Here is a 12500-nt window from a genome sequence, read left to right as displayed (position 1 = left end):
TTTTTAAAATAGATTGACCACTTCATCTGTTCATTGTTGCATCGTATTGTATCGTATCGTATCGTATTGTATCATATGGTATTGCATACTGTACTGTACTGTCCTACATACCCTACATAGTTCGTCGTGTCAAGTTGTAATGTATCGTGTTTTGTATTGTAGCTGAGCCTTTGCTGATCAAATGAATATTGGCAAATAAACAGACCGCAGAACTTTAAAACGGAGCAGACTCCTCTCTCTCTCTCTCTCTCTCTCTCTCTCTCTCTCTCTCTCTCTCTCTCTCTCTCTCTCTCTCTCTCTCTCTCCTGTGTGTGTGTGAGTGTGTGTGTGTGTGTGTGTGTGTGTGTGTGTGTGTGTGTGTGTGTGTCTGTGTACGCCTCTGTAACAGCATAGACCAAACCTCAACATGAAAAACATGTGCGTGCATTCAAGTAATTGAAGAACATTAGGCAAGTTGAAACTAACTTTACCGAAACGTAAATGGCTGTGAGTTCGTGCCATTTTGTTTTTAAATGTAGTTGGTACTTACACAAGTTACAATGGTGCTGTTTTAAACTTGTTGTGAAAGTTTTCAGACAACTTCCATTGCAGTTATATATGATTTAAGCGCACGAAAGCTTTTTTTTTTTTTTTTTCTTTTTTCGAGTTTGTAGCGTAAAGTCATGGTGCTTGTATTTTGAGCACACGCGAGTCAGCGTGCGTGCTTCCAATGTGTGTCTAATAAGCTTCTCTGATGATGTGTCGGAAAAAGTTATTGTCTTACGAAGATGACGTAACAGCCCGTGTCACGGGGTCTTAAGGGATTTACGTCATTCTGTTGTCAGCGACTCGACTCCACTCAACTTCGTTCACTATCATGGAACCCAAAAGGATTAATAGACAAAACAACACAACAACAAAAGGAAATGGTCGTTTAAGACGCATGTAATCAAATACTTATTTGCCAAGGCTTATATTTTCAATTATTATTGTTTTCTTTTATGACAATCACCGCAGTCCAATCAGCGTGTGTAGACGTCATCTTATTGCGTCATTTTTTCCTCCGTCACTTCCACATGTATTTTCAGACATAATTATAGTTCTGCCTGGCTGAATGCCTCTGTATTTGCGCTGTGTCTTATACTGGTTCAAGCTTATTTCGAAATCTGCCTTTATCGAGTTCCGAATCAGGCGTTCAGAATACTTGAAATGGCAGTTTAATGTTAAACAAGAGAGGCAAGGCCTTGAAGACTCACTTGTGATACACTTTTTTTTTTTTTAAATCCAAGCTTTTTATGTATTTAGTATAATTTCAATCAATGTTTAAGATGAGAAAGATCAGTTTGAAGCAAATTACAGAGAAATTTCCCTTTTTTACTAACTGCACCAAAACGTTTGCAAAATAAATAAAAATTCCATACTTAGCAAAAGAAGTTCCTGTTTGAACAAAAAATGATAATAATGACTCCTCTTGTTGTTGTGTCAGAATAAGAGGTCAAAGTGCCAAGTTTAGAGAATACAAAAAATATAAATATAACAGTAAATGCAGTTTGCATATAATTATGCCTAGACGTAACGCGTCCGCCTAGGAAGCGAGAGAATCTGAGCGCGCTGGTTCGAATCACGGTTCAGCCGCCGATATTTTCTCCCCCTCCACTAGACCTTGAGTGGTGGTCTGGACGCTAGTCATTCGGATGAGACGATAAACCGAGGTCCCGTGTGCAGCATGCACTTAGCGCACGTAAAAGAACCCACGGCAACAAAAGGGTTGTTCCTGGCAAAATTCTGTAGAAAAATCCACATCGATAGGAAAAACAAATAAAACTGCATGCAGGAAAAAAATCCAAAAATAATGGGTGGCGGTGTAGTGTAGCGACGCGCTCTCCCTGGGGAGAGCAGCCCGAATTTCACACAGAGAAATCTGTTGTGATAAAAAGAAATACAAATACAAATACAAATTAGGCTTCTTTTTTTCTTTTTTGTGCCGATCCCAGAGGTGCAATATTGTTTTAAACAAGATGACTGGAAAGAACCGAATTTTTCCTATTTTTACGCCAAATTTGGTGTCAACTGACAAAGTATTTGCAGAGAAAATGTCAATGTTAAAGTTTACCACGGACACACAGACACACACACACACACACACACACACACACACACACACACACACACACACACACACACACACACACACAGACAACCAAACACCGGATTAAAACATAGACTCACTTTGTTTACACAAGTGAGTCAAAAATGAGATGGAAAAAAAACGGAGGCGAGGTGGCACAACCGGTTAGGCACTGGACTTCTGAGCCAGTGTTCACCAGTGATCAGGGTTCGAAACCCCCGTTTCGGCATGGTGTTGTGTAATCTGGAAAGACGTTCTACTCCGATTTTCCTCACTCCACCCGTGTATAATGATTGATATTCTTTGTGAAGTTTGTTAAAACATGTTCAGTGATCTTACTTTATGATTTAAAAAAAGAAACCAACTTATTGTATCACTTTGTCATTATTGTCCAGTTCTTCAGCTTTTTCCTGCTCTCTCTCTCTCTCTCTCTCTCTCTCTCTCTCTCTACTCCGTCCTTGTTTAATATGACATTGCTTTGTGCAAGTGAAAACAAATCATTGGTTATGCGCTTGGCTATATTCCTAGACAAAGCTTTGAAAGTTCGTTGCTTATAGTGTTATGTTTGTGTTGCGCCTATGCATTTACCTGTAACCACCCCTATTGACATGGGCCAATGGCCTTTTCATTAAAACATTTCAGTGTTCAGTGTTCAGTGTCCTCTCTCTCTCTCTCTCTCTCTCTCTCTCTCTCTCTCTCTCTCTCTCTCTCTCCTCTCCCCCCCCCCTCTCTCTCTCTCTCTCTCTCTCTGTGCATATCTGAGCTGGTTGTCCACTGGGCTCGTACCTATTTTGAGTTCGAATCCTAGGAACCCAAATGAATAGATAGATAGGTAGACAGACAGACAGACAGACAGATACATAGATAGACAGATAGACGGACAGATAGATATAGATGAAAAACCAACAAATGAACAAAGGAGTAAATAAATAAATAAATAAATCGATACCAAATTCAAAATATTTCATAAGGCGTTGCCTATTATGATGTCTTGTTTGGCGGTATTATGTGATTGTTCGCTGCCAGAGCTGACGGGTTGTTTAGTGGTATCATTGCCGTGTTAGTCGGAATGGTCGTTCTTCGAATTAACGCCACTGTCGTGTGTTGGTAAGCCTGTATCCGTCGGCCATATCGTATTGCTTTTGTTTTTTTTCTGCCCCATCATCTGCGCCATTTCAGTGGCATTACTCCCACGCCTCTCATTTAGATTTCCCCCGTACACGGCCACACCCGGGTTCGTCCGTCATAGTTCCAGCGTCGGCAGTCCGCAGGGAACCATCGATGTTAGGTCGCCAGGAGGCCACACACCAGAGGAGACCCTGCACTGCTGCTGAGTCACTTCGGCGGTGTTCAGTGGTGCCTGTTCTGATTCAATATACTTAGGACACCACCTACTAAGCCCCCTACTAACGACAATAATGGCTTAGTCGCGGAGCCAGACTGTGAGCGTCCTTCCCAGAGTGAAGACCGCCACCACGTCCCGCAAACAACCATCCCCCCATGAGTCTGCCGACACTGAAGACACTGACAGGACTCACCCAAAGCACGGAAGTGGAGGGGTATCGAAACTGAGGTCACCCATGAGAGCAGGGCATGAAAGGCCACGGACTTTGAGACTGTTTCGTTTATATGGATGATGATGGAGTCATACTGCATTTTTGTGTTGTACTGTATTATACTAGTCTCTCGATCCAGACTGCTCTTTATAGAATTCACGCTCTTCTCCTAGGGGTAACCACAGGTGCAACGAGATTCTTCACCGTATTTGTCTGTTTGTTTGTCTGTTTCTTTGTTTGTTTTGCTTTGTTTTGGCCAGGGACAACCCTTTTGTTGCCGTGGGTCCTTTTACGTGCGTTATGTGCATGCTAAAGCGCGGTACCTCGGTCTCATCCAAATGACTAGCGTGCACCCCAGATCACCACTCAAGGTCAAGTGGAAGGGAGGGGAAAAAGTAAAAATCCCGATTCGTGTGATATAATATAATATAATATGATATAAAAATACACACACACGCACACGCACACACACACACACACACACACACACACACACACACATACCGATAATACTCAAATGTATTCATAAATACTTTAACAAAATATTTTCAATCAGCGATATGTGTCACAGGACATTAAACAGACAAACAACAACAACAAAAATTCACACACACACACACACACACACACACACACACACACACACACACACACACACACACACATACACACACACACACACACACACACACACACATATATATATATATATATATATATATATATATATATATATATATATATATAGATAGATAGATAGATAGATATGATTCGAACCCCGTGGTCACTCACTTCCTGGTCGCGGGCGCGGTAGGTTCCACTAGACCAATGCTCCATATACTTACCACTTGTGAGAGGCGGGCCTCTGCTCTGCGTTAGCCCCCAGAGGCAACAAGTACAAAGGGGGTCGGGGGTTGGGGGGAGGGGGTTTGGGCGTCAGAAACAAAAGGTTCTTGACAGGTGAACGATGGACGATGGGACACATGAGGGAGTGTAGGGGGCGGGGGTGGGGGGTGGGGGGGGGGGGTGGGGAGGCTTTAAGGAAGGAGAATAAGTAAAGTAGGTCATCTTCGTTAACTTCGTTGTGTGTCGCACGTGCAGAAATGGGCAGTCATAACCGGGGGGGGGGGGGGGGGGGTGGGGGGGGGGGGGGGGGGGTTGAGGGTTGACATGAGGGATGATGTGGTGTTGAGTGTGTTGTTGAGGAGCTAGCTGGGTGCGATGGTGAGTGTGTGAGTGTGCGAATGTAAGTTTAAGTTTTGAGGGAATGGGACAGGTGTGTGTGTGTGTGTGTGTGTGTGTGTGTGTGTGTGTGTGTGTTTTCTTCTCTGCGCGTATGCGTGCGCACAAAACTAAAGACCCAAGAGTTCCGTGAATAACCTATCCTTATTAATCTGATCATTTTCCTCCTTATAAGCATGTAGACCCTGCTCTAATCAGGCACACACAGTTCCTCACCCTCACCCCCCAACCCCCACTCCCTCCGTCTCTCCCAAGAGAGGAAGCCACATGATAAAGCAGACGGAGGTCATGTGGTGGACTTTCATCCTCCAATTATCTTCATGACAGGTAGGTCGGTTAATTAGGAACCCCGCTGTGTGGTGGTTGGTAATTAGTGACCAGAAGTCAGTTACGGTACAACTCACTGGTTCGATGATCGGGGAGTTGATGAAAGGATCGTGGAAGGACTCGTCCGGTCCCGGAAACTGAGTCATCTACACTTCTGCTTCATTTGTATGATCGTCTGTCTGTCTGTCTGTCTCTCTGTCTTCTCCACATCCCACCATACACCTCTATAGTTATCCTGTTTCTGTGTTCTTTACTATTCCTTCTTCAGGAAGCTAAGTATTGTCAGAGCAAATGGTAATATATTTTGCTTTAGAATCTGAAAAAAAAATGTTTGTGCGTTTGGCTAAAAAAAATTGTTTTTGCTTGATTCCCCCGCACCCCTTCTCTCTCTCTCTTCTCACTCTCTCCCTCTCCTCTCCCCCCAACCCCCTCTCTCTCTGCCCCTCCCTCTCCATCTCTTTCAAATATTAATGGCCATAATGAAGCTACAATGGTTTTGGTATATTGATATTCTTCTGGAGAGTTCACAAGGAGGACTTTCTTCCACATTGGTGTATATTATAGTTTCGTAACCCAATCTTTAAAATGTGTTTGAAAGTACGTTTTCTCTGTCTTCAAAACGTATTTCACTAATTTGCAACGTTATGTCTCGAGTATTACAGCACTTTCTTTTAATCTGAAACGGTTTCCACGTTTTTACATATGCATAAACCGCACGCAAAGGGAACTAACTTTTATATTATTTCCGGCTGCGTCAACACGTGTCAAAAAGATGGAAAAACTGGTCGATTCCAGAGTCTTTTCTGCGTTTTCCTCCCATCAGTAAGGCAGGGGAGCTTGCTGAGGCTGTGTAGTAAAGTCCCTTGGGTTGAATGGATTGAAATTTGAGTTTTGTGACACAGCTCAAAATTCGAGACTCAAGACTACTCAAGATTCGAGACTGAAGACTACTCGAGACTCAAGATTCAAGACTACTCAAGATTCAAGACTCAAGAATACTCAAGAGTGGGTTTGGGGTGTTTCCGTGGATAGCAGCAAGAAGGGAACTACAACAGTCTAGCCTTGGTGAAATATGAATATGTTTGTGATTGCAAGAAATGTGATAAACTCTAGGGAGAACTGGACAGTATAAGGTCTTCAGAGAAGAAGCCCCCCTCAGTCAAGAGTTCCGGCCCTTAACTCCTTACACTCTAAGGGGGCCGGGCCACACCCAGGTCATGACCCCTATATGCCCTTGCGTTGCCGCCTTTTTTTCTTTTTTTTTTTGTCCTGGTCCTCAGCAGGTTCGAACCCGCGCCTCCAAGGTGGTTGTCACGGTTAAAGTGGACAATGGTGAACAGCACCTCACGTCGTGGTCCAGTCTTCAAGGCGCTTCTTCTCAGACTCCTCCTCCTCCTCCTCCTTCTTCTTTTGTGTCCCAGATTTTGAGACATTTTGCTTAAAATATATTTCGATGATGATGAGCGATTATGGGGTTGATGTAGATGCTGCTGCTGTCGAGGGGAAGGGGGTGGGTGGGGTGGGGTGGGGTGTCCATTTGGGTACGGAACTACCTGACAAGGCTGTGTTTTCATAATATTATCCCGGCGTCGACCAGACTGAGATACAAACACCTGCAGTGTTGATCAGGGAAATTAGAGCAACATTCCCCCAAGATACATACGTGAAGTGGATGACCCCTCGACTCTGTGTGTGTGTGTGTGTGTGTCCCATTTGAGCCCACAACACACTCATCTCAGGGTTAGAACCGTCCATGGGCCCGGAACAAAGAACAAAACCCTCAGCCCTGCTGGGTCTTGAACCCACGTCTTCCCAGATGCCAGTGACGCTAACCACTTCGCCACTTCACGTTCTTTCGTTATGGTCAATCAAATGGAGACTGGCGAAGGCAGAGAGCCGTTTCCTTCCAAGCAGACCTCATGCTAGGCTGAAGGTTCAAAGCATGTATTTTCTATGTCTCTTATTATCAAGATTTGTTTTTGTGTGAAAGGAATAAGTAGGTTTGTGATCATAGATGATGTATGCGCGTGTGTGCTTGGCTGCTTGCTTGCTTGTGCGTGCGCGTGTGTGTATGTGTATGCGTGTGTGTGTACTCAAACCGGTGTGTGCGTTCAGTTTTACGGAAACAAGTTCCATCACTTTTTTTTCTCGTGAAATTCGCAGTCTTTTTTTTTTTATTTCTCTCTTCTGCCCAAACACGTAAATATTCTAATTCGGTCATTAAACTTTAAATACAAGGGATGTTCATTTAAGATGTCCCCGGTCTTGCTTCCAGTTATCATAGGAGACCGAAATTGTACATATAAAATAATACCTATCTCTATAGTTCGCATGGTAATTTGCATCTCTGAACTCATGTCAGTTTCTCTTTTACAGGTATCATGGTGCAGTGATAATGGAGCCAGTTGAATGCAGAGCGGTCATCAAGTTTCTGAACTTGATAGGCCGCACACCAAGGGAGACTTTCGATGAAATGAAAGAGACTTATGGGGAGGATGCCCCATCGTATGACGCAGCCAAGCACTGGAATCGTCAGTTCAAGTGTGGTCGGACATCGCTGGAAACGGCTCCCGTTCCCGGGCGACCACAGTCCGCCCTTGATGAAGACACCATCCGGCAAGTAGAGGATCCTCCATTTTGGAGGATCGCCACATGACCATTCGCCAACTAGCGCAGGATACTCACATGCTCTTTTGGCCATGTGCCAAGAAAACCAGGACTTTTTCGACAGACTAATCACGCAGGGGTGCATCACTATGATCCAGAGACTAAAGCCCAGTTGAAGCAATGGAAGCATATTGACTCACCACCTCCGAAGAAGGCACGTGTCCAACCCTCGGCGGGCAAGGTCATGTTCACGGTCTTTAGGGACCAGCACGGGTTAGTGACGATGGATTTCCTGGCAAAGGGCACCACAATAACGGGACATACTATGCTTCATTGTTGCAGAAATTGTGGGAGGCCATCAAAACCGAGAGGCGTGGCATGCTGACCAAAGGTGTCCGCCTCCTGCAAGACAACGCCCTGGTTCACAACTCGCATGTTGCCCAGACGGAAGCACGGTCCTGTGGCTACCTTACTCTCCCGACCTCGCACAATCTCACTTCCACTTCTTTCCAACCACAAAGTCATTTCAGAAGAGCAAGCACAGCCCAGACGATGAAACGCTCATTTCCGATGTCAAGCCGTATCTTCTGGTGCAACCTGCAGACTTCAACAGGGAAGATCTTCACAGCTGCATAAAGCAATGGGAGAAGGTGTCACACTTAGTGGTATCTATGTAAAGAAAGACTAATAACTGTGCTAAGTTTCATTCATCTCAGTCCATGGGATGTGGGTTAGGGGAAATCTCTATGAACATCCCTCGCGTATGCATCCCTTCCTCACTGTCTCTCCACCTCCTTCCCCTCTATCTATCTATCTATTTATTTATCTGTCAATATCTGTGGCTGCCTTCACCTCTACACCCCATCTAGCTCTCTACTATCGGCTTCGGATCCACTCTGTGCATACCTAGATTCAAACACTCTATTGTCGGCCGCCGTTCTTTCTCTGTCTCTGGATCTTTCATTTGGAATGAACTTCCTCTTCTGCTTCGTCAGGTCTCCTCACTCAGCTCTTTCAAGTCTGGCCTTAAAACCCACCTCTTTCTAAGATAGCCTCCCTCCTCTGCTTTGCCTTAGTGTTAAGTTTTTCACGTTTAGAGTTCTGCATGCGTGTGGATGACTGGTGTGAAAGCGCTTTGATTTGTCTCTGCACAAGATTCGGCGCCGTATAAATACTTGTTATCATTATCATTATCTATCTATCTATCTATCCAGCTACCTATTTCTCTTGTCGTGTTTGTTTAAAGCCACAGCCACAACGTTATTAACACACATCCACAAAATTCAGAATCCAGGAAATGTTCAATTCATGAGTGGCTTTATTTACAAACTGTTCACTGGTTCGCACTGACCAGCCAATCATCTTCTGAAATGGAAACAATTCGATCGTAAAAGTGCCCTTATCGAAGACAGTCTGACAGCTCTTGTTTGCTATCTTTGTTGTGCAAATAAATGAATGAATAAATAAATGAATAGATAAATAAATAAATTTATAAAAGTGAACGATCTCGCGTCCACTAATGCAGTAATGGAAATAAGATATCATCCAATAAAAAAGTGGTGAATGGTCAAATTATTTATATATCAAAACGAAAAAAAGAAACTTGCGATTAAAAACAAACTACAGCTTTATTGACTAGCTCAGTGTTCCCGTTTGGACAAACTGATAGATAAATTAAGTAAATCAACACAGGAATGAATGGGATGGCTGAATAAAGTGTGCTTAATCTGTGTGAAACGTGAGAATCTTTCAATCGCGGTGGCTTCTTTTCATTCGCTGCCTTAGCAAAACAACTGGGACTCAAGCAGTGACGATAACATAGGATTAAAGGAAACATTCATAAGAAGAAGAAGTAGAAAAAAAAGGGGGGAAAATAAACCACGATGGGCGTGGGAATCAATAGCAACCACAATACTTTGAATATAAAATTAACATCGAAATTTGGAATATAAAACTCACACAATGATTTCGAATGAAGAAAAAAAAAGAAGTTAAATTTTAAGAAGATTGGAGTGTCTGTGAAAGGGGAACAAATGTGTTAAAGAGATCGAAGTATAACATCACAGTCCGATTTCGTTCGAGAAAAAAAAAAAAGGTCTGTTGCATGCTGAGGCGAGTTTAGCGTGAGTATTATATGTAACAGGCATGACTTCAACTGAGATCCATGTGGTTTCGTTCCTAAACGAGAGATCAACAAAGCAACAAAGCAACGTTTTAAAGACAAAACGAGATTCCAACGTTCACAACGAAAGTGTTCTTGTCACTACCGATTGTCCCCCCACATACCTTCTTGCGCCTCTCACCTGAGAATGTGGAAAAGCAATGTCCATGTTAACCGGGTTGCTTAGTTTGGAGTTTAGCTCGTTTTCTGGGTAATAGCTTGAAAAAGATACTTAAGTTTGATTACGAAAGGTTTCAGTGCGATGATTGTCCGTTCAGGAGGAAGCCTTTTCACTTTTGCTCTCTGCTGCCTCTGCTCTTTTGCCGAAACGCATGAACCTTTTGCCGAACCTCATGAACCTTTTGTCCTCTGCTTTTGCGTCGTCGGCATCCTGGCTGCTGCGTCCGAACCTCATGAACCTCTTCTCCGCTTCCATGGGGTCCCGGCCGAATCGCATGAACCTTTTGCCGAACCTCATGAACCGCTTATCTTCCGAAAGGTCGTCTTCCTGTCCGCCGCGTCCGAAACGCATGAACCTTTTGCCGAAGCGCATGAATCTCTTGTCCTTGTCCGCCTCCTCGTCCTCAAAGCTGCTGTCCTGGCCGTCTTCTGGATTGCGTCCGAAGCGCATGAACCTTTTGCCGAACCTCATGAACCTTTTGTCCTCGGACAAGGAGTCGTCGCCGTCATCTTCGCTTCCTCCCCGCCCGAAGCGCATGAACCTTTTTCCGAACCTCATGAACCTCTTGTCCTCCGACAGGGCGTCGCTGTCGTCTTCGCTTCCTCCACGTCCGAACCTCATGAACCTTTTTCCGAACCTCATGAACCTCTTCTCTTCCTGCATGCCGTCGTCGTCTCCCCCGCTGCGTCCGAAGCGCATGAAGCGCTTTTCTTCTTCCATCGGCAGAGCGCTGTCCCCGGCCTCGCGCTTCGCTACGCCCTCAGGGTGGTCGGAAGAGGCGGCGACGGCTTTTGTCAGGACTTGGGGAGCTTCTGGTGCCGATCTCCTCTTGCGAATGAACATCGGGGCTTCTTCCTCTTCGGCGGCTGCAGCGGCGTCGGCGCGAGCGATGGCAAGGCGGAGCAAGTCGTCCAGAGTGGGTTCTGCGTCGGAGCGACCGAAGCGGAGGAATCGTTTGTCCATGCCGCGGCCGAAGCGAAGGAAGTGGTCGTTGGTCAGAGCTCTGCCGAACCTCAGGAAGCGTTTGGAGACCTCGGGAACTGTGAGGGCAACAACAACAAAAAAAAGGGCAAGGGTTTAGAAATGACATCAATGGGCTTCCAGAGAAAGAGAGAGAGGGAGAGAGAGAGGGGTGGGGGTTTGGGGGGTAAGAGATTGAGACAGACAGACAGACAGACAGGGAGATAGAGAGAGGGGGGTGGGGGGGGGATAAGAGATAGAGACAGACAGACAGACAGACAGGCAGAAAGACAGACAGACAGACAGACAGAGATAGAGAGGAGGAGGGCAAAGACTGTTTTATTAAGCATGCAGGACTTTTCAAAAGGCAACGGTGGCATCGGATGTGAACAAAACGAGGGCGACATCTAGGGATAAAAATTATTTTAAAAAAAACACACAAAAAAAACAACATTACCAGTGTATAAACAAATGGGGTGTGTGTACAGATAAGCAAATAAACGTGTAAATGGATTAAGAATAAAATAAAACCAAAACGACAAATGAAAGCAACAGAAGACGCAGAGACTACACAAATAAAGCTGACACGCAGAAAACTGAGCGAACATTACACGAATCATGCAGTCGTTACAGGAACCGTGCACAAGCAACAAGAAAACAAATAAGCCGCAGAACAATTAGCGAGTGAAAAAAAAAAAAAAAAAAAAAAAAACACCCACCACTATTTCCGTAAAGAATTGACATTGTGGTGAAAAGTGGCGAAACATACACATGAAAGGCTACATCTTACAACTAACTCAGGCAAAATATAAATTTCGTACACAAGAAAAAAAAAAAAAGCACGAAACGTATACACATACTCAAAAGTTTATCGGGTTTTTTTTTTCTTCCTTCTGAAGTGCTTCAAGCAGTGGCATCAGCATTTAAATATATGCCTGTCCAGGCATTTAAAAAAATTATGAAATAATTCAAACAAAAGAAATACTCAATCTTCGTACATTTATCAACTCATTCAAATGTTCACATCTTCTGTGTAGTAAATCGAATGTGTCAAGACATTATTGAGAGGGGTGAAACAAACCTGGAAATCCAGAACATAAAACGAATGACAATGTCAGAAATGTACTGTCATTTCTGAGATATAAAAAAATCAATCATAAAAAGCGATGAGGGACAAGAGCAAAAAGGAATAGGGAAAGTTTACAAAGAGAATACATTTAGCACATCAACTACTCACCCTAGAGTTTCTATATGGTTTCCAAACTGAGGGAAATTCGCGGTAGAAACGAAGAACTAGGCTGCAGTGGAATCAAAACTGTTCAGCCTGGCAGCTTTGAACACTTTGACAACTAAGCAAAA

General features: G+C 44.1%; 1 protein-coding gene across 1 annotated transcript in view; it reads right to left on the bottom strand.

Annotated features, from left to right (window-relative positions):
• LOC143301067 (uncharacterized) overlaps positions 1 to 12500 on the bottom strand; it is a 98354-nt gene that overhangs the window by 3416 nt on the left and 82438 nt on the right. The window contains exons 3-4 of the mRNA XM_076615072.1: positions 10276 to 11221; positions 8226 to 8341 (exon numbers count right to left, since the gene is read on the bottom strand). Coding sequence (XP_076471187.1) covers positions 8226 to 8341; positions 10276 to 11221 — 1062 coding nt within the window. The remainder of the gene's footprint in view (positions 1 to 8225; positions 8342 to 10275; positions 11222 to 12500) is intronic.

The sequence above is a fragment of the Babylonia areolata genome, chromosome 27 (genome assembly GCF_041734735.1).
Source record: "Babylonia areolata isolate BAREFJ2019XMU chromosome 27, ASM4173473v1, whole genome shotgun sequence".
NCBI classification, from domain to species: Eukaryota; Metazoa; Mollusca; class Gastropoda; order Neogastropoda; family Buccinidae; genus Babylonia; species Babylonia areolata.
The sequence above is the reverse complement of the archived record's forward strand: the minus strand, read 5'-3'. Positions and strand labels throughout refer to the sequence as shown.